The 26,582-nt window shown below is 47.7% G+C and overlaps 1 protein-coding gene across 1 annotated transcript in view; it reads left to right on the top strand.

Moving 5' to 3' along the window:
* Nucleotides 1-26,582, top strand: part of LOC144721522 (F-box only protein 41-like) — a 67,031-nt gene that overhangs the window by 16,212 nt on the left and 24,237 nt on the right. Inside the window, exons 6-7 of the mRNA XM_078599195.1 lie at nucleotides 21,307-21,568; nucleotides 22,970-23,070. Coding sequence (XP_078455321.1) covers nucleotides 21,307-21,568; nucleotides 22,970-23,070 — 363 coding nt within the window. The remainder of the gene's footprint in view (nucleotides 1-21,306; nucleotides 21,569-22,969; nucleotides 23,071-26,582) is intronic.

Genomic DNA, 26,582 nt, shown 5'->3' with positions numbered 1-26,582 from the left:
TGTTTTGTTTTTAAATAATTTTATTTAATTTTTTATCTCAGCAACGGTGGAAATCCCTGCTATAATTTCAAATAACCCCTAATTTGCTGTGCCAGCCCACCGAATTACATCACAGGACCGAGAGAGGGAGGCTACTGCCGGCAGCCACGGGGAGGCCTCTATCCACCAGAGGAATGACCATGGCTGATGTATGGTGATGACGCTAGCTGAAGCAGTACTAGCAGCAGATTTACACACACACACAGACACACGTACGTGGACTGGGTTGGCGAAGGTGGGAAGCATAGAAGGACAATACAGTACGACGATTGATGTCGATCTGCAGTATACTCCTTCTCTGATGCCCACAGCGTAGGCCAGCTGTAGGAGCTTCACACCTCGTCCGTGATAACACAATGGTCATGCACAGTTGTACTGCTGGGATTGCGAAGGTGAAGTATGGCTACAATTGAGCTGGGTGATACGAATGACAATTAATCGTGACTTTAATTCTGGTCAAGCCGGTGGTTGGGAAAAAAATTGTCGTTAAACCAGAAGCATTTGAAGGAAGAAAGTGTAATTCCCAGCCGTAAGCTACATTAATCATGTGTGATAAAGAAGGGTCATTACCTGAAACGTCAGCCATTTTTATTTATATATTTTATTTACGGACCACAGTGTTGTTGAATGTACTGGATTGCCTTTTATAGGAATCCGAATTAATGTTCGCCCTCTGCTGCTCCTGCAGATTTTCCATTCCTCAGTGAAGAGTTTTTTTTAATTAAAAAGACTCTACCTCACCATGAAACCACCACCGCCATCATCATAACGGAAAGTTAAAAAAAATCCTTGCATGCCCGAAAACCACACGGTTAAAACGCCACAGGAAGGTCGTAGCAAAGGCTCACTGCCAGAAGTCGTTCACTCGCAAATTACACACCCGCATGGAAACATTCTTTTTTTTATTCTGGACGAATGTTTACTTTACACAGGCCTTCAACGCAGCTGCCTTTGCTGCTGTCGTTGCTTCTGCTTCTTCTCTTACTGTTGCTTTTGCTGCAGATTTTTCAACTGCTTACTGCCGCTGCATGTGCTGCCTCTGCTTCAAAGTATGTGAAGGAGTCGTGAAGTGGCATTGCGTTAAGGCCGGATCTACGGTGTCGAGTGAGGGCCATCGTGTTTCCTGGCGGGGACGGTTGTGCCAGCTGCGCCATTGATTGTCCGCCCCAGAGTTGAGTTCAACGTTTAGCACCCAGTGCCTTCTACCCAGTGCCGGATTAAGTTAGTGCGGGGCCTGTAGCGCATGTTATGAAGGGGCCCTAAATTAAAAAAAACACAGAAATATTAAAGCACAAATTTTTAACTCGCATAGTAAAGTAATTGTATTTTTTCATTTGCTATACAGCCAGATAATACGACAAATCGCTAACCTTAATCACCCAGTCGTTCATAAAAGTTGAAGGCGGTATAGTACTATAGTAATAGAGCAAGTGCAGAATCACTGAACCGGAATTGATAGCTTGAAAGCATTTAGTGCGGGGCCCTTGAAAGTGCGGGGACCGTAGCTACTACATGTGTACACGTGTAGCTACTACTTGTGCTACTAGGATCATCCGGCACTGCTTGAACTGCAGTCGGAACATTCCGGAACGCTGCTGCCCCCCGGGGGATGATTTTTTGGCCACGCCACGGCTTTCACATCGTCTTGTGTTTTTTAATTACTTTTTGTATATTTTTTTGTTCGCGTTTAGTTTGTTTCCCTTCACCCCCCGATTGGCACGGTTGGCTATGTACGGTGCGAAAGAAGTTCAACATACATACATCTTAAATCCTGTTTATATGATTACAAAATTGTAGGGTACAATAATATCGGATTATTATGGATAAGCGTTCCACTATGTACTCTAGTGGTAGTAGTAGTGCCTTACGCCAACATATTTTACTCGACACCAGACAGCGTATCAAGGTTCCCTTAATATCGCGTGAGAAGTTAATCTCTGAACCTCACCCCCTCATCACCTCGCCCCTCCTCACCTCGTTAACCTCGGTGCGATAACCTCAAACCCTCACCTCGTTAACCTCGGTGCGATAACCTCAAACTCTCACCTCGTTAACCTCAGTGCGATAACCTCAAACTCTCACCTCGTTAACCTCGGTGCGATAACCTCAAACTCTCACCTCGCTAACCTCGGTGCAATAACCTCAAACTCTCACCTCGTTAACCTCGGCGCAGTTACTTCGTCCGCGCCACGTCTGGAATTTTAGTGATTGCTTTCTCTTATAATCTCCTGTGTATTGTTTCTGATGTAGATATGTTTTAATCACTATTTTAATACCATTTGACAAGAGACGAATATTTCTCATTGAGAATTATTTTTGTAATGGTATGGCTGGCTGTATTGGGGTTTTAACATCACATCATGTTCAGAGGAAAAGCCCGTGGAAGATGATGTCACGGAAGCACTTGAGAAGTCAAATCGCCTCCTGTTTACACTCCCCCTGAGTGCAGCTTCCATTCAACACGAGGGGATGATGTGCGTTTTATTGACAAAGTGATCTCCTTTAGAAATCACTGCTGCAAGGCGGCCACGTGGTTCAGGGCAACAGAGACACTCTTAGACGAAAACCACTGAGATCCTGTCTTTAAATCCTGATGTAAGCCATCGTCATCAGCCATGATCAATCCACTGCTGTATGAAGGCCACCCCAAGCCATCACCATCGCCATCGCTTATGGCCCTGCGTTGTGATAATATTCCATCTGCACGGTGGTTGATTTCACTGGCTCCGTATCCGTGGCGGACGCCACACTCCCTGGCGCGTGCCGTCCCTGTCTGTGGCTGCCACCGCCTCGTCTCTGTCTCTCAGCCGCTCGCCATCGTCTCTTCCAGGGTCGCGTCCTTGTGCCCTCACTCCCCACGCCCCCCCCCGCTCACCGATAGCCTGAACGGTCAACGCGGCTTCGCAAACTCCCACGTGCTTTTTGTTGTTGTTGAAGATTTGCTGTTGCGCGTCGTCGCTTTAAGATGTTCTCTGTTCATATTTTGTTTGTTGCGGTTGCACCCGACTCAAGAGCCGCATGGCTCACAGGGCTATACCTAATAAATAAAATAAGTGAAATGAAAACTTGCTGGGCTCTAGTTGCCCGCGATTACAAACCAGGTTCTCATGTGCAGTGAGTTGATGGTTTTTAACCTGGTCACCAATGACTGCAACATGAGTTAACGAGTTAATGATGACGTCACCCTGCTGCTGCTCTATATAAGAACGGGAGACACAGCAGAGCCTCACCATTCTGGCGAATTGCCCGATGATGCTGGATGCAATTACCAGCGAAACGTCGTGCTACTCAAATTGTAAATGTTGTGGTTTCACGCTTCAACACACCGGTGGGCTAAAGCAGTAAACTATTTGTTTTTTGTCAACGTGACACTTTTTTACTGATTGGCCGTGTCGGGTGGTGGAGGGTTACGACACATTTATAAATAACGCGATCTAAACCCAAAAACGTTGATTACGATTCACTTGACTTGCCCGATTATTGCAGCTCCCAAGAAGGAAAAACAAACGTCGGTTTGACTCGCCACGTGACCGCCACGTGCGAGCAGCTGGGCGTGTGGGACAGCACAGCGAGCCCCTGGCGTGCGTGAGAGGTCACCCGAAGGGATCGACCTTGGAGGTTACAGTCTGTTCTCCTACAACGCGTTCGATTTTTTACAACGCGAATTGGATGTAACGCGGTGAATGCGTTCGGGAACACATTTGTTCATAACGCGGATGCGAGCTGGATACAATGCGATTGAGTGGACTGAATTACGTCGCGCGAGTACTACCCAGACGCCTCAGTCTTTGTTCAGCCTGCGTGTGCATCTCACGTGTTACCGCAGACTGTGCTTCGCCCTATATTGTATATTATTTATTATAACGCGATTTTCCCATAAAGTGGTGTTCTTCAGGAACGCAACCACTACCGCGTTACAGGAGAACAGACTGTATTGTAGTTCTGTAGCATCGGCCTTCCAGAAACCGCTCTGTGCTTTGTACGAGGGTTATTTTTGGTTCAAGCTGCCGGGTCGCCTGTTTTTGGCCTGGTCGCTTCTTAGATCAATGGGCCTCGCCCGAAATAGACGGACTGCACTGCAATGGACATTGCTTCGTCTCAAAGACGTGGCGGCAGTGGGCAACGTTGTAATATAATTAGCCCAAAAGCGACTTATTAGCGCAGAGCATGACAAAGTGTATAAAATAGGCCCAGTAATTACGACACTCCTGATTAATGATATGTTAGAATTTTACCCACTGCCAGTTGCGACTAATATGAGAAGGAAAAAAACGACCGACCTGTGTGATTGGTGAGTAAAACACAGCGGCATGGTTACGAATCAGTCTGTACTTCTTTATTTAACCAGGAGATTAAACAACCCAGTTGAGACTCACGCAAACAGCATCACCTCTCTTGCTAGGGTTTAGTACGGTTGGCAACGTATGGTGCAAAATAAGTTCAACATACATACTACCCGGGTTAAGATGAAGGCCACGATATTTAAAAAAATGTGAATAAGGCTAAACGAGAAAGTGAATTGCACTTACACATTTTTTTAAAATTTGCACGAAATATACTATCATTTCTTGAAGGGACAGTCCGTTCTTCGTCGTCGTCGTCGTCGTACGGCTGAGGTTGATGTGGAGCATCAACTATCATTTAAAATCGCCGGATGAAGCCGGTTCTAATTACCAGTGGAACGTTGTGCTCAAATTGTAAATGTTGTGGCTTTTACCCTCCAGCACTCCGGTGTATGCCGAAGTCGTAACGAATTGGCGCTTTTTGTTTACACGACAAACCTTTACTAATTGGCTGTGTCCGGTGGCTTTGGGCTAACGACACATTTATATTTACGCGATCGAACCCAACAATACTTTATTGTGAGTATCATGCGTAACTTAGCGTTGAGGTGGTCAGTGAGCCAGATGATTGCGTGAGGGATATCGGAGCTGCAACGCTCGGACGCTGTCTCCTGGGATGCCTTCTGTCAAAGGAAGAAAAGTGACCGGCGACGATGACGATTCTAAAGCGAGCCGGAGTTGTTTAGTGTTGGCTCGATGACCATGAAAGGGCCTCTGCCGCCACGTCCCCCCGTGTTTCCCATCATTCCCCGGCGGTTTGTGAGCTCACGGTTTACTTTGCCGTCGGAAGAGCCGTACGTTTACACAAACGTGCTTTTCCTATGTGATGGGACAATGACGCTTTTGGCGCTGAGGTGGTGAGATGTTAACTACCTCGCCTGGTGTACAGGAGGTCGTGTGTTCGATTCCGACCCTGACGCCTGCTGCGTATTTGGAGTTTACGTGTCTCTCTCCTCGTGATCGCGTGGATTTTCCTTCGGGTCTTACGGTTTTCCTCTCCACATTTAGAATCAGCATGCGTTTCGAGTATTTGGCTGCTATAAATGTACGCGTGGTGATAAGCCACTTCATTGGGCTATCATTTGTGGGCAGGTTGCGTGTGAAATAGAGCTGTATAGCTCAGTGGGCCTTAACTGGTATAATAAAAGCTGTTTATAGTTGTGTAGTTTAAATACTGGCAACGGGCCTTCTGCAAAGGCGTGAATCGGGCACATTGAGAGAGGCGTCTGAACACTGAGTGGCTCTTGTGCAGATTGACGGAGGAGGAGACAGATTTAGAGACACAGACAGATATAGGCAAACACAAAGAGAGAAAGAGACACGGAGACAGAAACACATAAAAGCAGGCAGACACATTCATGCGAAATATAGACACATAGAGACAGACAGAGAGGCAGAGACAGACTGAAAGCCACTGACAGGCAGATAGAGCAACAGACAGAGGGAGACAGACACACAGCAATAGAGAGAGAGACAGACGCAGGCATAGAGAATGAAACAGACTATCACAGCGATAGACAGACATACACAGAGAGACACAATTAATACAGCGACAAGCACAGAAAGCGAGACGAACACATTAATATGGATGGAGACACACACAGTCAAAGGCACACAGACCCTGAAAGAGACAAACAAGAAAATGAATAATTTTCATAATCAACGCTTGCTCATAAAAGACACTTCTCAAATTGTGACGGAGTTGTTTTAATACAGAAGAACGCTTCGGCTATACATCAAATGTGGTACCAGCACACCACTGCCAACACAGAAACGTAATGTTTTGTTTATTAGAGAAACGGAGACACTGAGAGAGACGCAGAGGATTTGGGATTCCCAAAGGGAGCGGTGGTGCCGCGGTTTGGGCACTGCGCTATGAATGCGGAGGCCTGAGTTTAATGCCAGACCACGGCTACCATCAGTGGCGAGTGATGTCTGAACCGGTTCTGGGTCTCCACCTTCCCCAATCCGCAGTGACCATCATGGTGAAGAATGGTTGACCAACTCCCATGTTGCTTGCGCACAACCACGTTCACGACTCTCGTGTACCACTTCGTGCATTCTTTTAGCCCCGCCCCTCTCCCTCCCGATACGTTCCAATCATTGGCTACCACATTCTGATGAGCTCCCCCCCCCTCTCCTCCCCCCTCAACTTGCATTTAAGGGCTTACATCTTGAATCCTTGCCTCACTTGATGCAGCAAATCTGCCTGTGACGGTCCCACCTGATGACGGAGACTTGTGTTGCCTCCGAAACGTCGTGATTTTTATTGTTTTATTTTTATTAATTTCATTTTTTACCTACGTGACTTTACCGAAAGAACTAAGAGTATGAATCCTTGCAGTCACGAAAGCTTCAAATCTAGAATCAACTCCCATGACTAATACAGAATGCCAGTGGGCGGGGAGTGTATTGACAAATCACCTGTCAATTATTATGATTATTTATAATTCATACATTAGTTGGTTCATAATATCACCCCCCCCCCTTCCCAATTGGATTTGCCAATGCTGAGTCATGACAATCCCTCTAAACCAAGTCAGGGTTAGGGGCCGTCCATAAATGACGTCACGCACCTGGGGGGGGGGGCTCAGACATTTGTGACGATGTGTGACGAGGGGGGGTTGAGAAATGTGACGTCATATCAAAATGCTGCAACTTTAAATAATTATAGACAACACGTTCTACTTAATTAAATAGACTTTTTAATAAATGTTTTCTCCTACAACATCAGAGTGCAGCGCCACTTTAAATACGCACTACAATGACAATAGTTTAAAGCGATTTGAAGCATGTTTTTTTTGGGGGGGGGGCGCAGAGCTTTGTGACGTCATATTTGAGGGGGGGGGGTCTGACTTTTTGTGACGTCGTGTGACGACGGGGGGGGGGGGGTCAAAAATCGTCCAAAATCGCGTGACGTCATTAATGCACGGCCCCCGAGTCTATTTTGTTGAACCAGATGAGAGCTCAAGAGGCCAGCGAGATCGATCCAGTCTCATGTGACAGACTTTGCCTGGCGTCACCGAAACGACGAAAGCAAACCAAATCACTGTGGCGTGGAGGTGGCGGGGAGGCAGAGGCGAGAGTTGAATTCTTCCACCTTCGTGTGCGCAGTCCGCTTCAGGAGCAGCAGTCTCAATCACGGTGGCCCACACAACAAACTGAACCTCGCCCATGTCAGCACTGGGCAAGACGGTGGTGGGGCAGAGATTTGTCATAGCGGCCAGCGGTCACAAGAGGGCGACAGAGGCCAAGGCAGTTGCGACTGACGCCAGGTAGCAGGTCCCCTTTGTGGCATGCCATATAAACAGCCCCCCCCCCCCTTTAACAAGCAAAACAAACAAGGATAGCTATCCGTTGCACACGTAGTAGGCTTGCGTTACATCGTGTAAATATAGATGTGTCCTTAACCCGGCCACCACCAGACAGTTAATTAGTGAGGTTTGTCACTTAAACAAAACGTGTCAATTGGTTGTAATTTCAGCACATCGGTGTTGGAGAGAGTAAACCCACGACATGTACGATTTGAGTACGACGTTTCGCTGCTGGTTAGAACCAGCTTCATCAGGCCTTTGCCAGAATTGTAAAGAAGTCTTCCAGTTTCGGTATTAAGGATAAATACCCCTCGTGTAACCTTATACATGCTGTTAGTGAGCACCTATTAAGGTAGGAACAACGTACAACGAGGGAGTCGTGTGGCTGATACCGTGCCAGACCACCTTTGTCTCCCCAGTGCTTATGTTTACACACGGCGCCAGGTACTCTTTTAAGGCTGAGTCGACCTAGGGGTGGCCCGGTGCCAGTTCTGATACCACTTGCCATTGATGTTAGCCGAGGTCAGGAATTGAATTCAGATGTCCGGATTTGCCACACAGTCCATCATCCCTCCAGGGTCGTTAAACCGATAACCACTTTGTGGGCACGTCAACAGTGGTTGTCATATGCAAGCGGAAATACTCTTCACACGCCGGAGGAATGTGGAATGGCCACTATTCTTTCAGCGTTGCAAACAGGAGATGAGCATCGATGCCTCGAGGCGCGTTTGAGCACAAATCACTTCGACGTTTGCTTCATCAACAGCTACAAATGTCGCGGAAATTACGTGGTATGTATAAAAAAAGAAACTAAACGCGGTTGGTATGAAATCCGGGCCCTGCGTGGTGCCGATGGCAGTCGCGTTAAGGCAGGATTATGAGCTAATTTTCAGAGGGGAGCCGCCACACATTTGAAACCACCATTGGGATTTGACAGCAGCACGATGATGGGATGCGTCAGGGGCCGCATTAAAGGCCACCGGGGTCCGCCGATGGCATGCGGGCCTTGCAATGAAGAACCGATGCGCTATGGTATCATTATTTAATATTATTTCGCTTTAGTAGCCAGGAAAGGCTCACTGAGTCTCAAGGCGACTCGTTTTCATGACGGTCCTTGCCAAGTTTCCGCAGTTTGTGGGGAGAGAAGGGGGCGATGATTGCCATTTAGGTTCCAAAGCGACTTCAGTAATTTGCGGTGTATTTTTTCCTTTCAAATTTTGGAGAGAAAATTATTGTTTTCGAGTTTCCGCCGCCGCCGTTGAATGCGACAACACGTGAACAAAGATCAGACGTTGTGCCATACTTCAAAGCCATAAAACTCCTGGTAAATCATAGTTGCGTGGTGGGGCAAATCACGCCAGCTCTGTAAAGAGTCACGCTGAGTCCGGGTCGTGCTGGCGAGAGACTCACCCGACAGCACGTTCAAGTTCAAGTTTCATTTATTAGGTGTAGCCCTGTGAGCCATTCGGCTCTTGAATCGGGTGCAACCGCAACAAACAAAAAAAACATGAACAAGAAAACATCTTAAAGTGAATATGTGACCAAGTGCAAACAGAAAATCCAAGAAAAGACAGCAAAATATTGCAGAAAAACACCGTACACCAACGCTGTGTGCAAAAATCCCAGTGGCATGCAAGTCAAACAACAACAACAACAACAACCACAAGACAACTTAGATTAAGGCCATCAGTCTTAAATTTCGATTTAAAGCTTTCGTGACTGCAGGGATTCATCTTCTTGGCTCTTTCGGTAAAGTCACGTAGAATGGAAATAATAAAATAATAAAAATAAAACAAAAAATTATTCTCACGACGTTTCGGCCACACCGCAAGCAGCCCTCCTCAGGTGGAGAGCAGGTCTGTCGAGTAGACAGAGTCTGAATGAGTCATTGAGACTCTGTCTACTCGACAGACCTGCTCTCCACCTGAGGACGGCTGCTTGCGCTGTGGCCGAAACGTCGTGAGAATTATTTTATTATGATAATTGTTTTTTTACCCTTCTATCTGGCAACAAAACTGACACCTTTTTACAAGGAGTCATGTTTGCATAGACCGCAATACCTGCAGTCATAATACAAACAAAAGAACATAACTCTGATAATGTGCACTGTCCTTGAAGTTGATTGGTCCACACCCGAGACAGCTTTCCTTAGAGCCTAGTCTCACATGGGTTGGACCAGATGACGCCAAAAGGCGTGACTTTGCCATCAGTCTTACTCCGTACTACAACAAACACGTGCTCTCGGCACTCGATTGCCACTGTAGGTACGTATGTTGGAACTTATTTCGGTGCACCGTACGTACCCAACCCTGCTAATGGGTGCCTGTGAGCAAAGCGAACCCGTAACTGTGTTGATTCTCGTCGGATCTCCGAAGCCAAGCAGGGTTTTTTGAGCCTGGCTAGAGCCTTGATTGGGTGACCACCATACACAAACTAGGGACTTCTGCGGGGCTATGCGGTGGGCAGCAGAGGGCAGTGGAGACAATCCCATTGCCCTGCTGTACTCTACACTCCCACGTCTATGCTCCCCGCCTTCACCAGACCTCACTGGCCAGCGTGCTGAAGCGTGCTCGAGTGTACTTGCACGCCATGGGCAGGCTCTCATCCAGCCGTGTGTCGACAAAAAGAGCTGTACAACATCACGTGGCCGGTTTTGCAGCACCGTGGGGTGGCTAGTACCACGCCCGGCCGCCTTTGTCTCCAAAGTGCCGATGCTTACAACGCAATAGCAGGTACTCATTTCAATGCCGAGTCGACCTAGGGGAGGCCCAGGACCAGTTCTCGTATTCGTCACCGGTGTTGGCTGTGAATTTGGGATTTGAACTGTGGGGGGTCGCCGGGTTCGTAAGCGCAGCGCTATGCCACCGCTCCCCCCCCCACGGCAAAGACAAAGATCCCCGTATAGCCCATAACACACTGTTGGGGCAAGTGCTGTTAGCGATCACCTATGAAGACCTGCACGGCACACGAGGGGGTGGGTGGCCAGCACCACGCCCGACCTCCTTTGTCTCCCTCGTGATGACATTTACACACCGCATCAGGTACTAATTTGAGGCTGAGTCGACCTAGGGGAGGCCCCCCACACACGTGCACCACAACTCGGTGTCAATTCAACGGGGCGGGCGGAAGGATGGGAGGGAGGGATGGATGGACGGTGGGATCCGTGCCTCCCTCCACCCACCCTCTTCCCTGAACCTTCCATTCGTAGTCACCAAGTGTTGGGAGTTGAGATCTCCACGCTGGGCGGTTGGGAAACAGAGAAACTTCACGTGGCGGCATCACTGTACGTACGCCTTCTCTTTGGCATCCTCGCGGGGTGCGTTAGCTGCGCAAACACCGCCGCGTCTCACTCTCTCGCCTTGCAACCCGCTCGACTGGAAATGTCAGAATTCCTCCATCACGGGGCGTCTCGGCGCAGTAAACACATGTCTCTCTCTCTGTCAGCGTGACCTCGCATCACTCCTCTCGACTGCTCTTGAGACTGCAGCGACTATTGTCACCATCGTCATCGTGAGCCATTATCTATCTACTGATGGACGAAGGCCTGATCCCGCGAGCAGCCACCGCCGCCGCCGCCGCCACATTTCGCGAATTTTGGACATTTGTGAAAACTACCGGACATCCGTGGAAAAGAGCTTCATAGCTCATCGGATTCCTCCAGTATAAATGCTGATTCTGATTGTGATGTTGCGATCCATTCAGCTCCGCGGTGGACGGCCTTCTGAGACTTGTTTCCGAGTTTAACCCCGGCCACTACCGGGCCATCAACTCACATCGAGACCTTTTTAACTCGAGCCATCTCACATGGAGTCATCGATCCTGCCCACATCGATCCTGATTCCTGCCCACATCGATCCTGATTCCTGCCCACATTTATCCTGCCCAAGCCGACTCCGCTTGTTTACAGTCAAGTATTACGTCCGTTAACTGTGCACTTTAAGCGATACAATTCAGGCATGTTGAGCGGAAAATCTTACAAATTGAGGCAGACTTCTCAAAGTTCCTGGCAGTCTAAACTCGACCTCAATTCTGAGTTATTTGCCCTTTGACAATCTATAAAAAAAACTTCTGAGAAGGAAAAATATATATTAGTCGACGTTTTGGGCAACGGCTCTTCCTCATGGCACTTTGTGTACTGCACATCTTTGTTTGGAATCATCAAGTGTGCCATTAAGAATGGCCATTGCCCGAAACGTCGCCTATTATATATGTTTTCCTTTCAAGGCCACGCTGTGTTATGGAGGTTCGTGTTGAGTGTTTTGTGGGTTCTCCACTGCCAACCCAGTAGCACCAAGTCATGTGGCTACTTTTGAAACACATCAGGCGACTCTCCCGCACCTCCGATTAGCAAGGTTGGCAAAGTACGGCGCGAAAGAAGTTCAACACCCATACGAACGACTTCCATGATTATTTTAGATTGTAAAAGCTGGTCCAGATGTCTTGTGACCCGCAATTAATGTACCTGTAACATTTCGATTTTTCTTGACTTAAAGCTTTCGTGACTGCAGGAATTAATATTCTTTGGGTCTTTCGGTAAAGTCACGTAGATAGGTTTAAATAAATTGCAAAAAACTACGCCGTTTTGATCGCAACACAATGATGACCTGATGACCGCTTGTGTTGCGATCGAAACGTCGTAGTTTATTATTTATTTATTTTTACCTATAAACGTGACTTTACTGAAAGACCCAAATAATATTTTATTTTGCCTTTGCATATTAATTTATCTTTTAAATAAACCTTTCCTTAAAAAAAAGACATGAAGTTTTAGAGAATTAAATGGGGGTCACAAGACGTCTGTCCCACCCTATACAGTGATTGCGAAACACTTTCAAAGTCCTGGGCCGTCTGCCTTCAGCTACGTGAACCACGACACGCATCAAACTGATCTTGCACCCTCACCTGCTCGCTTAAAGACATTGTCCTCAATTAATATTCACAAATCTGAAACAACAACAGAAATCCCCCCCCCCAAGAGCAATCGTTCGTTAACCAAGACGGTGTCAGCGAATTCCCCATGTCCCCCACAGCAATGGGCCCCCTCCCTGTGCAGATGGGGAGGAAGAGGAGATGCGTGGTGTGAAACGTTAATTGACGCACCACGCTGCATTCCAATTACCTGCTCGCACGTCTAATTTAAGAGTTCGCCACTACACCAAGTCACCCTGAATGCACCCGGCATCTTTTATCTTACCAGCTAAGACCCGCCGAGCTACTGGAGCTACTTTCCAGGAGCGACCTGGCCACAAATGACAGCTCAACGAAGTGGCTTATCACGTGCACACGTCTAGCGGCCACATTTCGAATAAACGCACGTTTAAATTTCGATTTAAAGCTTTCGTGACTGCAGGGATTCGTCTTCTTGGTTCTTTCGGTAAAGTCACGTAGAAGGGAAATAATAAAATAATAAAAATTAAACATAATGAAATACTATTTTATTTTTATTATTCATCTTCTTGGTACTTTCGGTAAAGTCACGTAGAAGGGAAATAATAAAATAATAGAAATAAAACATAATAAAAAAATGCTATTTTATTTTTATTATTGTATTATTCATCTTCTTGGTTCTTTCGGTAAAGTCACGTAGAAGGGAAATAATAAAATAATAAAAATTTAACATAATAAAATACAATTCTCACGACGTTTCGGCCACAACGCAAGCAGCCGTCCTCAGGTGAAGAAGAAAAAAACGCACGTTTCTAAACGTGTTTTCTAAACAGGCGCTTAGATATCGTCTCACTTCGGAAGCTCAAGCGACGTGGAGGCGTGCCGGTCCTTTGGGATGGGCGGCCACGATTCGGGGCTTGCCAGGTGTTGTAGGACGTGGGGGATGGTGACATGTGGCCAGGAGATGGCTGTGGCGAGTTGCGGTTTCTCCGGGGATTCCCCCGGTCTCCTCCCCACGTGTGGCTGAGTTGTGGCTGCAAATTTTTGCCGACACAGGGTATGTGACGTTCGCAAACAACTTGTGCTTGTAATTACGGTACCGTAACGCGGTCTCTCTCGCGCTCGACGCAGTTGTGTGCATCGTCAATGTTGGAACCCACTCGACTCTTTGATTGGATGCATTGTTGCAACGCCTAAGTTACATAATCGAAACGTTTTTATGCATGATGGTGAATGAGAAGAAAAGAGAAAAAAAGATTTTCGTAGTCGTGTAAAACCCTCTGTCAATCCGCTGCTGGATGAGGGCTTCCTCAAATGCCATGCGAGTCATGGGGGTAATTTGACCATACTTCACCACGTTGGTCAGGTACGGCTTCGTGAAGAGGGGGGGGGGATGGGGCCCCCCAGGACCAGCTGATGTATCACTCGCCGCTGATCATAGCCCCGTCCGACAATATCGAAGTCGCGTCACCGAGTCCGTAGCGCATTGCGCGAACCACCGCTAATAGACGCCTACACCAGTTTAGTCATTGCGAGAGCTGTCTCTTGACACCGTCATCATCACCACCACCACCACCATCCCTGGTCTATCCACTGCTGGGTGAAGCCCCGTCCCCCCCATGTCATCGTCGCCACCCCTGAAATGGTCAGTCCTGCGATGCCACAATTGGTCTCACTCCCACACGAGATTTAATCTCATCCGACTCTCCGTACGCTGTTGAGTTTGCGTGTGGAGTCCAAGAGCAATTTCTCTCGCCTTTGACCGGAAACAACACCGCGGGTCGCGTCTGCCCGTGTTGCATCACCGCAACCACCGAAGAAGGCCAGACGAAGCCACACTTCCTCTCAGCAGAATTTCTCAGAAGCCCTTTGATTTATTAGTTTGTGGTGGCAACGCCAACCCGCCCATCGGCAGCGTCGGTGTTGTGCGAGTGGCGCGCCCCGAAGCGCCGCTTCTACGGTTCCACAATCGTTCGTTCTAAGGGAAGAGAAAGCTGCACACAATAACACGGTGACCTCACCTTTCGTGCAAGGCCGCACTGGTGAAGCAAGGGTGAATGGAATAATTAGAATCTCTTATTTTTTATAAAGCACCGTTCATATTGAAGTAACTCAACGCGCTGTACGTAAAAAGAAAACTACACTCACAAGTATAGATAAAATATAAGCGAAATCGAAAGCTGATTTTTAACGAAATCAATGACTACTGCCGAAATTCCAATAATACGAAGAGCTATGATGAAAGCGAATAAGTAAAGAATAATCCAATTAGAAAACATTGCTTTTTACATCTTTAGTTACAGGGAAAGCCTGCAGTACAAATATGTGCGTTTTAAGACGTGATTTGAAAAGTGAAACAGACTCAGAATCCAGGAGCACGTGTACTGCCAAAAACAAATAGCATAACAAGGAGAAGAACAAACAGTGCGGTCACAAACGCCATTGCCATTCCAAACGTTGAACGTTGCCCAACAGGGCAAGGGTCAGCGTTTTAGAATGTTTCGTTTTAAAGAAGAAAGTATTTTAAAAGTAAGAAGAATCTGAAATGTGAGAAGTCAAATGCAAGCACCCCACTGCTGAATTGAAAGAAGAATGTGGCCCGCGTTTGTCGACGACCCTGAACCAGTGATGGGAAGTCCACATTCCTATGGAACAAATATGAATCAGGGACATGATGGCGACTCTTGTTATGGGTATTTAGTGGCCTTTGGTGGGACACATCGTGGCTCAAAGGAGTGGTTGCCGATGGTCGAGACTGGTGGCGGAGTGGCACGCCGAAGGAGGGAACATGCCTGCGAGAATGCCCGCCGTGGAGATGGAGCGGAAGGCCTTTATCCCGCAGTGGATAGACGCTGGCTGGTGATATGTAACTATGATGATTATTGTTAAGCCAGGAAAGCCTCGCTGAGTGGCATGCCTCTTCGCCAGATATTTTGCTGTGACGGTTTCACCTGAAGACGGAAGCTTGTGTTGCCTCCGAAACGTCGTGATTTTTATTGTTTTATTTTTCTTAATTTTACCTACGTGACTTTACCGAAAGAACTAAGAGTAGGAGGGCTCCTGTCAAGTTTTCGCAACTAGGGGGCGACCGTGCTCTGCATATTCCAACTGAGTTATCACGATGTTGGCGGAATTCTTAGAATTAGTTTTGAGTGTTTTTCAAATATTCTGAGTTGTGCCTCTGTGACGAAGAATAAATTAGGAACTCTTGCAGAGGAGAGGAGTGCGTCTCTCCCGTGTTAGAGAACGGTCCGTGGAGACAGATGTCACAGAGCTACTCCCGAGATTCCTGCGATTGTCCTATTGTCCTCGCTAGAGGGCAGCGCATTCCCACCCATCATGTTACAGATAATTATTCGTCGTATGACAGCAAGCCCCTACTTTTGCTTCCCATAGTCATGGTGACTGGGCTAAAGGTCACACAATTACACTTGAGACCTGGTTTAAAATAAATCAGCCTATGTATGTCTGTGGGTGTCTATGCCAGCCATTGGTGACTGGTCTAAGACCATCAGCTTATTTACACGTGACAACCCGGTTTAATCACACACATAACAGAGCAGTGGCGCAGTGGTTAGTACACTGCACTCAGAACCTGTCGACCATGAGAAGTTCGATTCCCGGCCACGGCTAACATCAGCGGCGAGTGATATCCGAAACGGTACTTTGTGTCCTACCTGCACGGACCCGCGTGGTGAAGTATGGTCAAACAAGGACCCATCATCTACTCCACGTGGGAGAGGCAGTGGATAAGCATGAGGCTGTGAATGGTTGAAATATCATGTCGTGGCGGAAGTGAGAGCTTCCGCAGATTTCTAGCACTCCGTCTCCGCACCGAACACACCTGAGTCTGAATGTTGTATTTAGGCATTTCACGTTCTGCAGCCAATAAAGTTAACGCCTGTTTTACGGCCTTCAGCAACCTACCATGTGTTTCAAAACTACACCAAGTAAACGTGGATGCGGGATTGTTTTACAGATGGCCTAGTTCCTGTCATAACAATACGTAATTTCCAAACAGTGTTAATGCAAACTGCCCATCGTTGGTCTGAGCATTTAGAAACCTTATCGTTGTGTTTGTGTACATGCCATCCTCAGAAGTATGTTGGGTGGAGTGGTGGCACAGTCGTTAGGGCATCGCGCTACTGGATCCGGTAACCTGAGTTCAATTCCCGGTGCACGGCTAACATCAGTAGCGAGTTGACATCTGAACCGGTCCTGTGAGGGTCTCTCAAATCAGCAACACGCACTGAACAGAGTGGTGAAGTATGGTCAAACAATTCTAGATTCGAAGCTTTCGTGACTGCAATGATTCATATTTTTGGGTTTTTTCGGTAAAGTCACGTAGGTAAAAAATTAAAATTAAAATTAATAAAAGTAAACTAAAAATAAACTAAAAATCACGACGTTTCGGAGGCAACACAAGCCTCCGTCTTCAGGTGGAACCGTCACAGCACGCTCGCTGTATTACTTGATACAGCGAGCTCTATTACTTGATACAGCGAGTGTGCTGTGATGGCTCCACCTGAAGACGGAGGCTTGTGTTGCCTCCGAAACGTCGTGATTTTTATTTTATTTTTATTAATTTTATTTTAATTTTTTTACCTACGTGACTTTACCGAAAAAACTCAAGAATATGGTCAAACAACCCACCACGGCCTACACGGGGCGGCGGAGGCCGTCATCCAACAGCGGATTCACAAAAGTACCGAGCCTGTACACGTGCTTATTTGTTGAAACAAGAAAAAAACGGAAGCAAAACCAGATGTTCGTGAACTCTGTACTCTGAGTAGCAGCAGCAGTAAACGTTGCTGGGGCTGCAGAGTGCAGTCGATGGGGAAGCCGCAATGTGGTCTCGTGAATTGAGGCGCACGTACTTGAGTCATATCGTGGGCGAGTTTTTCATTCTTTTTTCTGAGAATCCAACTTTTAGAATTGCCTTCGCTTTGCAGTAATTCGCCGGTGAAACCCCTTCGGAAGGGGAGCTCGGTGAGTCAGGGGTGGATTTTCCAGGAGACGCCTTGTTTTTTTGGCACGGCTTGAGCAAAAGTTTTACTCAGCGTGCCAACTGCATGCACAAGTCTGCACTGCCTGGAGCGTTTACGAATGCGTTCATACAAACGATAAAACACGGATTAGTTGACCTTTAATCAGAATATTTATGATATTTTGGAGGATTCCGATGAGCTATGAAGCTCTTTAACACAGATCAGAATGTTGCAACAACAAACAATAAAACAAACGACAGGAGTGCAAAGTGTAGGAAAGGTCAGAAAATAAAAAAAATTTGCAAATTAAACTAAACTATTTTACTGCACCACTGAGCCATTAGCTTCTTATTCAGAAGCGACATGGCCACAGATGATAGCTCAACGAAGTTGCATATCAATTTATAGACAGCCAAATCATCGAATTAATCCAAACGCGTGTTTTTAAATGTGAAGGGAAAAACTGAAAAGTGTTAAAAGCCACTAGGCAAGATACTGAGCCCTTAATATATACGCCACGGTGCACCACCTTCCATATAACAAAAGCGGTCACTGCATCGCGCACTTTCAAATGCACTGCTGCGGCCGTCTGGAACACTCCTCCTTCCGATATTAGAAATCCACTTTTAAACCTAGATTGAAAACTAATTTCTTCATAACTGCTTGTTATGTTTTGTTAATTATCCTTTCCCTGCACCTCCGATTAGCACGGTTGTCTGCGTACGGTGCGAAGGAAGTTCAACGTACAGCACTTGCATCTTGTGAGAGGGATGCATGCATGGAACGAATGCGTGAATGAAAGTGAAGAGACAAAAATAGGATTACGTCGATTACAGAATGTACGGACATGAATGACATTATTGAAACTAAATTTTGATTTAAAGCTTTCGTGACTGCAGGGATTCATCTTCTTGGTTCTTTCGGTAAAGTCACGTAGAAGGGAAATAATAAAATAATAAAAATCTAAAACAATACAATTCTCACGACGTTTCGACCGCAACACAAGCAATCATCATCAGGTGTGAAATCCACAGCAAGAAAATTTGAAAAAAAAAATCATTGCTGTGGATTTCACACATGATGACGATTGCTTGTGTTGCGGTCGAAACGTCGTGATAATTGTATTGTTTTATATTTTAATTATTGTATTATTTCCCTTCTACGTGACTTTACCGAAAGAACCAAGAATATGATTGAAACTGTTATGAAAGGCGAGGCTTGGGCAGGACACGTCACAGCCAGACGGGACGACGGCCGATGGTCAATAATAATAATGATGGAGTGGCAGCCCAGGAGCGGAACGCATCCGAGAATGTGTACACAGAGGAGATGGAGCGAGGAAATCGCCTCCGTGTGCAGGCTGGATTATTGTTATAACGTCGTGAGAGATGGCGACGGCTTGGGAGAGGCCTTCATCCAGCATTGGATTGAGCGTGCCTGATGATGATGGCACACATCGTGTTCACTGCTTGCTGTGCCACACGCATGACACACACGTGGCACGCACATGTCGTCAGCGTGGTCACGGTTTTCAGAGGTTCGCGTGCAATGTGCGTGCGGCCAGATTATTCGCGTGGCATTTGTGTTCAAGCGCCATTGCCTCACCCCAAGGTCTGGTTGTGTAAAAAAAGAGAAGTTACCAACGAACGTATGATGTCATGCGTTTTTAAAAAATAAATTTAACAACCAAAACACGGAACGGATTCGGAACCCCCATGTGTTGGCCATCGTTTTACGAATCTCGATTGCTCAGAGAAGTCTCGTTCTTCTTTCGCGAGGTGTGGTTCATGTCTGGCTGCTTGACATCGCCCCGAGTAGAATTTTTTTTTAGTTTTCGAGGGAGGAGGGCAGGTGACGATGGCGTTTTGGCACGATTCAAGATTGTGGCCTCAGAATGAGTGACGACTCGTTGCGTTGTGATGCAATCGGCCTGACTTAAGAGAATAGCAGCGACGACAACAACAGCAGCACTCTGAGTCATGTGAGTCGCACGCCACAGCGAGAATCAAAAGCTTATTTCGAAATAAAAGTCTTGGCAAGTAGACATCTGTGTTTGTCAAGAGACCGGAACCCCACCACCACCTCCGATCTCTACATACAAAGATCCCCCGTGTAGCCGTAACAGACTTTTGGGGCAAGTGCTGTAAGCGAGTAGCACCTATGAAGGCCGGCACCACGCTCGGCCGCCTTTGTCTCCCTCGTGGCGATGTTCACACATCGCTTCAGGTTGAGTCGACCTAAGGGAGGCCCAAGACCGGTTCGAATATTCGCGACAGGCCCGCACAGACAGGTTGACAAAACCAGCGCGTTGTCCTTCCTCGTGGGGTTTTGGAGAGTCACGAATCTCGATGTGATCCATCAAGCCTCGCTCGCGTCCGAGGCGCTCGTTGCAGTGGCAACGTGAGGTGGCCAGCAGACGGCGACACTCCGTCTCCGATCTCTACACAACAACAACAAACAAACAACCGCCATTGGCCACTAAGTGGCGGCGATGTCGTCACCTCGGCTCTGGTGCCCCAGGCTATGTGCACTTTAAGGCCACGTGAAGTGTCGGCAAGCTGAAGTCTTCGTGACGTTTTCATTGGGGTTTTTGGTAAAGCCACGTAGATAGAAAAAATAATGAAAATATCACGACGTTTCGATCGCAACACAAGCAATCGTCATCACCGTGGCTTTACCGAAAGACCCACTGAATATGAATTCCTGCAGTCACGAAAGCTCTGAGTCAAGATTTTGTTACGTTGTTTAGTGGTAAGTAAGTGTAAGGGGTCACCGGCCCCCTCGCACCCGTCCAGAGCCCCCCATTGACCATCAGGGGGAAAGCCGATATGGACTTGGCCTTCCCGCTCACGGAACATCAACCACACGAGCTTTAACCGCCCGGCACCACCGCCGAGGTGCCTAGGTTGGGCGTTGTTTTTTTCCTGGACGATCTCCACAGTAGACGGCATCGCAGACATCTTCCCTCTTCCCTTTGGCTGCCGTTCCGTTATCGGTCTCGACCACCGGCTATTATCCTTCACAGCTGCGTATCGTGCACAAGTCCACGTACGGTACCTTATCAGCCAGCGTGATGGCTAGAATTCTAAGACACTATGTGTGTGTCGGTCATCTCAGTCAGTCGACCCGTGGCACCTGGGTCTGCCCCGTGACCTCCTGCCAGCGGGCGTTCAACACTTCACGTGGCCTCAAGGTGCACATGGCCTGGCACAAGCCACGTGGTGATGTCACCGCCACTTAGTGGCGAATGGCGGTTGTTGTTGTTGCCTTTGTGTGTCTATGTTTGTCCGTGTTCGATTCCTGTTCACGGCCAATTGGAACAGGTTATTTGAACAGGTTCTGGGCTACCCTTAGGTCGACCCAGTCTCAAATGAGTACCTGGTGCAATGTGTAAACATCGTAAACAGGGAGACAAAGACGGCCGGGCGTGGTGCTGGCCACCGACCCGCTCGTGTGCTGTGCCGGCCTTCATAGGTACTCCCAAACAGCACTTGCCCAAACAGTCTGTTAATATTTGTATCTTTGTGTGTCTGTAAGCATTGTTTTTTTATTTTGCTCGTGTTGGGGTTAGGGTTTAGTAACGCAATGACAAACATACACATTGTTGCTAACACACACACATTGTTGCGGTGTAGCACAATTACGTGTGTGTGAACTACGGTAATTTTGTTCAACTGCCAAATCAGTTTGGAGAATGGATTGTAATAATAAGAATTGGCGTGTGCGCGTGAGCAGGGAGGCGGCTCGACTCACCGAGTTCCTGCAGGCCACAGCGGAGCGCGAGGGCCAGGCCAAGGTGGAGCTGCAGCGATTCATCGAGGGGCTGCTCGACCGAGCCGAGAGGGCCGAGGGTCGACTCCTGGCTCTGGGCGCCACCGCCGCCGCCACCGCCGCCACCGCTGCCACCAACCCCGCGCCATCCAGCGCCGATCCCAGGCCCGCAGCGGTGGCCCAGACCGGTGGGCCAGAAACAGCGACTTCTGGCTCTGAGCAGCAGGTGCGACTGAACCCTTGATATAGGAAGTCACGTTACACACACAGACTGTGACATGTCCTGAACCGTAGACACCGGGACTTCCATGTGACGTGGCACTTGCTTTGTTAATGTCAAAATCGATGAATTGTTATTCGCCTAATTTTGCGAATTATAAAAATGCATTTATGGCAGTGATTGATTTAAAAAACAAAAAACCGATACGTCTGTTTCTATCATCGTCATGATCAATCCACTGCTGGATGCATTCAAGTTTCAAGTTTCAAGTTCATTTATTAGGTATAACCCTGTGAGCCATTCGGCTCTTGAATCGGGTGCAACCGCAACAAACAAAAAACAAAAACATGAACAAGAAAACATCTTATAGTGACTATGTGCAAACAGAAAATTCAAGAAAAGACAGCAAAATATTGCAGAAAAAGCACCCTACACCAACACTGTGTGCAAAAATCCCAGTGAGATGCAAGTCAAACAACAAGACAACTTAGATTAAGGCCATCAGTCTAACTCCGTACTACAATAAACAAACATGAACAAACTCACCAAAATGAAGCCATAAAAGCAATGAAACAGTGCAGGTCATATGAACTGTGACCGAATTTTCACAATAAACGACGTAAACAACATGTACTACCAAACTCTGCAGCCATAGCTGGCTGCATGAGTCACTCCACAACAGTAGGAGCATCAGTCGGAGTATCAACATTTTTCAATGCACCTTTAAGATCAGCACACTAAATCAAAATACAGATCATACTTTGCGGCGATCATCCGGAGCGAAACATTGTATTTTAAGCCACTAAATTGAAGTGTCAGCTAGGGGTGTACAACTCCTCTAGAGCAGTTTTGAGTGAAGATCTCATAGGTAGTGATGAAGGTCTTCCCAAGCCATCACCATCTCTCGTGGCCATGCAATGTAGCCATCTAACCCAGCCACCTGCACATGAGCTGGTTGAGAACAATAATAATCTTGGCAACAATTTTCGTGGTAACGAAAATTGTTGCCAAGATTAGTCCATGTGGTAGACTCACGCTATCGGTAAAGCCCCTGCGCGAGACGCGCCAATCCACCATGTCAGAATCAGAATCTTTATTTATCCTGGAGAAATCCGATGAGCTATGAAGCTCTTTTTCACAGATGTCCAGCGGCAACCTTGTGCACCATATGCTCTGCTAGTGGCAGCCTTTTGCTCCTTTTGCTTTTGGAAACATTTTATAACGTATTGAATAAATATTTCTACGTATTCAAAATTTCGTTTCATATTCATGATGGCAATTTAAGCCCTGTCCCTCCCCCCAAAACAATTATTTCAGCCCCCCATAGAATATTCTCACCGTCAGACATTGTGTGTGAGTTAGCGACTCTGACACTTGGGCCCACTACCACCACCGTGGGCCACGCAGGCCCGCGCTCGCCTGAACAGTGGCGAGGAGGAAGAGGAGACCAAGGGCAGCGGTTTCACCACCACCGGCAAGAAACGACACGACAGGGCCCGTGGACACAGGTGGGCGACGCCACATCCGCCCACACTGCTCTCCCAGTCTCTCTCCCAGTCTCTCTCCCAGTCTCTCCCCCAGTCTCTCTCCCAGGAGCAATCCAAATCACACGCACATTCGCACATCCTCACCTACGATTAGCACAGTTGGCTATGCGCGGTGCGAAAGAAGTTCGACATACATACAGAGGTGTAACGGTAAGGGGCCATCCATTTAGTATGTACGCATGGAGGGGGGAGGGGGGGTTAACTCAAATGCGTACGCTTGCGTATGGGGGGTCTACTGACAATGTACGCAGAGGAAACGGGGGGGAAGGGGGGTGAAGCCTCGATAATAATTTGTCTACATTGGCCTTAAAATGAGCCACAATTCAGCGTCTTCAGCTGTCAGACAACAAGTACTAGCGGGAGAAGTGGGACTGTGGGAGAAGTGTCACTCGTGTGCCACCGTGCCCCCCTGACTGCAGCTGTCACGCAGCTCAGCAAAATAAGTGGCCAAGGTACACAACTTCATTATTTAATGCAGCCGGAAGTGGACTATCTGTTTACTTAAACACGTTAATATTATTAATCCTTGATCGTTTCTGTGTGGATTAAATATCGGCCGTTCTATAGGATTCGGGGGGGGGGGGGGGTGCGTCAAGCGTACGCAGGTGGGGTGGGGGGTAAAAAGTCCGCGTGCGTACAGGGAGGGGTCAAGTTTTGACAGATTTTTGCGTACCTACTCAATGAATCGCCCCTCAAAGGATCAGCCCTGCAATGCCTTGCTCACGCCACGACTAGATGGTGAGCGCTAGAGAGCTCCGCTGTTTTGCCAGGTGTGGACCGGACAATATCCGGCCGAGGGGTTCACGAGGTTCATAATGGACGTGTCGGTGAGGCTGAGCGAGCACGGCTCTGTTTATGAATTCAAATCCTTGGATGTCTTTCTAGCATCATCATCATCATCAGCCATTCTTTATCCACTGCTGCTTGGAGACTACCCCCATGCCCTCGGTTGAAATACAGATTTAAGGCCAGTCTGGACTGAAACCAGCATCTGGGTTGTCGCGAGTCTGACGATTCCACTTGAGGATACATTCCCAAGAGGTTTTATGCATCAAGATTTGGGCCACAGCGCTTATTTTACGGAAGCAGGACATCAGCACATTCACAGAGAGGGCATATACGCCGTAAATCGTCGTGATTTTATTACGCTACATTGCACTTCGCGGGCGTGGTGGTGGTGGTGGTGGTAAAAAACAAACCCGACACTGGAGGATGGCTTGGCAAGAAAAGCAGAGTGGGGGTGCGGCGAATCGTTTATCGTAAACCGTCGATTTGCATGCAGAGGAGAAAGTGCACTGTGGCGTTGTGCAATCCCCCATCGCTCGTGGGAACGACGTTGGCACAGAAGCGGCACGCGTGGTGATGATGCCACGAATGTGGGTTGCACAGGCGACGACAATACCGCGGCTTCACTTGGCATGCTTCTGTGTTGATTTATTGATGTTTTTATTTCAGATTCTTAGTCTTGAGTGTAAAAAGTAAAACATCTAAAGTGATTTCCCGCTCAAATGAACATTGCGGCTGTTTTTTTTGACAGCCCCTAATCCAGTGATGGAAATTCAGCATGCCTAGGACGACTGCACAAAGTTGTATTTATCGTATTAATTCCCAGCGGGATGATGGGCTGAGTCAAACCCCCCTCCACCCCCTTCCGAAAGTATTTGAACTTATAACCTTCCACTTGCGAGCCTCTCGTTCTGCCGCCCGGTCACCACCTGGCCGGCTTGGGCCTCGTCGATGACAACTTCCAGAATTCTGGTCGAGTCCGAGTCTGTGTATCTCACGGTGTCGTCGTTCTCTTCTTCGTCCGCTCTACGGTGGCGAGGTGTTAACTACCTCGCCTGGTATGCAGGAGGTCATGTGTTCCATTGCGACCCTGATGCGTGTTGTATATATGGAGTTTGCGTGTCTCTCTCCCCGTAGTCATGTGGACTTTTCTCCGGGTCCTCCACGTTTAGAAACATGCATTTAGAGTATTTGACTGCGATACATTTCCACATGATAAGCCACTTCTCAAAAAGAGCTATGTAGCTCAGTGGGCCTTACCTGCTAAAATAAAATGTTAGTGAGAATGCAGTCGACAATTTAGTCAAACACTCTCAGTCGATAATACGGCACGGTATAGTAAACCACTAGTCTGCGCTCTTTCAACGGACGGATAGCAAAACTGCACAAACCCCCTCATGAAGCCCTCCCGTGGCTATCAGTCTTCCACATTGGCATTCAGCTCCCGAACATATTGCTGTGCGTGGGAATAGAACAGTTGTCAAATCTTAGTGTGTGGGTTGTGCAATTCCTCCCCCCCCCCCGCCAATAACTATCACCAGGCCAGCCACTCGACGAACTCGGTCTCGCCGTGTGTTTTGTGGGTTAGTTGCCGTCGTCGTCGTCATCACAATCGATGATATCCTTCCGCTCGTGGTCTTTACTCCAGCAGCGGCCCCTCCGCCAGTACCCATCACTCTGAGCCGCTGTCAAATAAATGACGCAAGAACGACTTCTCGGAAAGGTTTGAATTTGTAGCCTCGCACTTTGTCCCCATGCTCTGCCAGATTTCACTCCCCACCCCAACTCTGGCCTCCGCCCCTCAACTCCCCCCCCCTCACTCTTCCTGACACAGCCAACCCCACCATGACTGTGAGAAGCTTGGCGCTGCCTCTCTTAGGTCTAACTAACTACCTCGCGGGTTTTGAGCGGGAGTTCGATAAGCATCGTGGCGTGGCGCTACGCGACGCCGGGAGCGCGAAGGATGGGGGGATATTTTGAGCTCAATAACGAGAAACCAAGGTGTGCGACCCGCGTTTGATTCCCCGGTGAAGGTTAATGTTGGTGGCGAGGGATATCTGAAAATTGGTGCTGGGTAACCCCTCCTTCTGCCAACCCGCACTGTGATCGGCGTGGTGAAGTGTGGTCAAACCACCCCCAGACAACAAGACACGGGGGAGGACTTCATCATTGTTCAGATCAAAACTGAGCCTTACGATGAAAACAAATGATTTGGTGATGCTACTGCTGCATTGGTAGGAGTGCACAAGCACAAATAACTGAAAACATTTGTCAGTAACACTCTGGCCTTCAAAGGAAACATATAATTGCCAACGTTTTGGGCAATGGTCCTCCTTCATAGCACATGGATCCAATCTAACCCTCTGGCCCCTCTATCCATGTGCTATGGCATTTGCCCGAAAATCACCTGTTACCTATTTTTTCCTTTAAAGGCCACAACAGTGTTTTTGACGAATGTGTTAGGTTTATTGATAATCAAAAGCAACTTCACATTGTGGCCTCAAGAATAATCTTTGCTATCAGTGCATGTGTCCTGCCACTGCATGGATCAGAAGGATGATCGCCGACAAGGAAAATGGAACTGAGGCCAAAACGATTGCGGAACAACGTGGAGAGGTGAATGCGTAGAAATACATTTATAGAAATGCAAAAAAAAAAGGAACACGTAGATTGGAGAACATTCGCAC

This window comes from Lampetra planeri, chromosome 12 (genome assembly GCF_965212315.1).
Source record: "Lampetra planeri chromosome 12, kcLamPlan1.2.h2, whole genome shotgun sequence".
Classification (NCBI taxonomy): Eukaryota; Metazoa; Chordata; class Hyperoartia; order Petromyzontiformes; family Petromyzontidae; genus Lampetra; species Lampetra planeri.
Note: the sequence above shows the minus strand (reverse complement) of the source record. Positions and strands in the feature narration are given on the sequence as shown.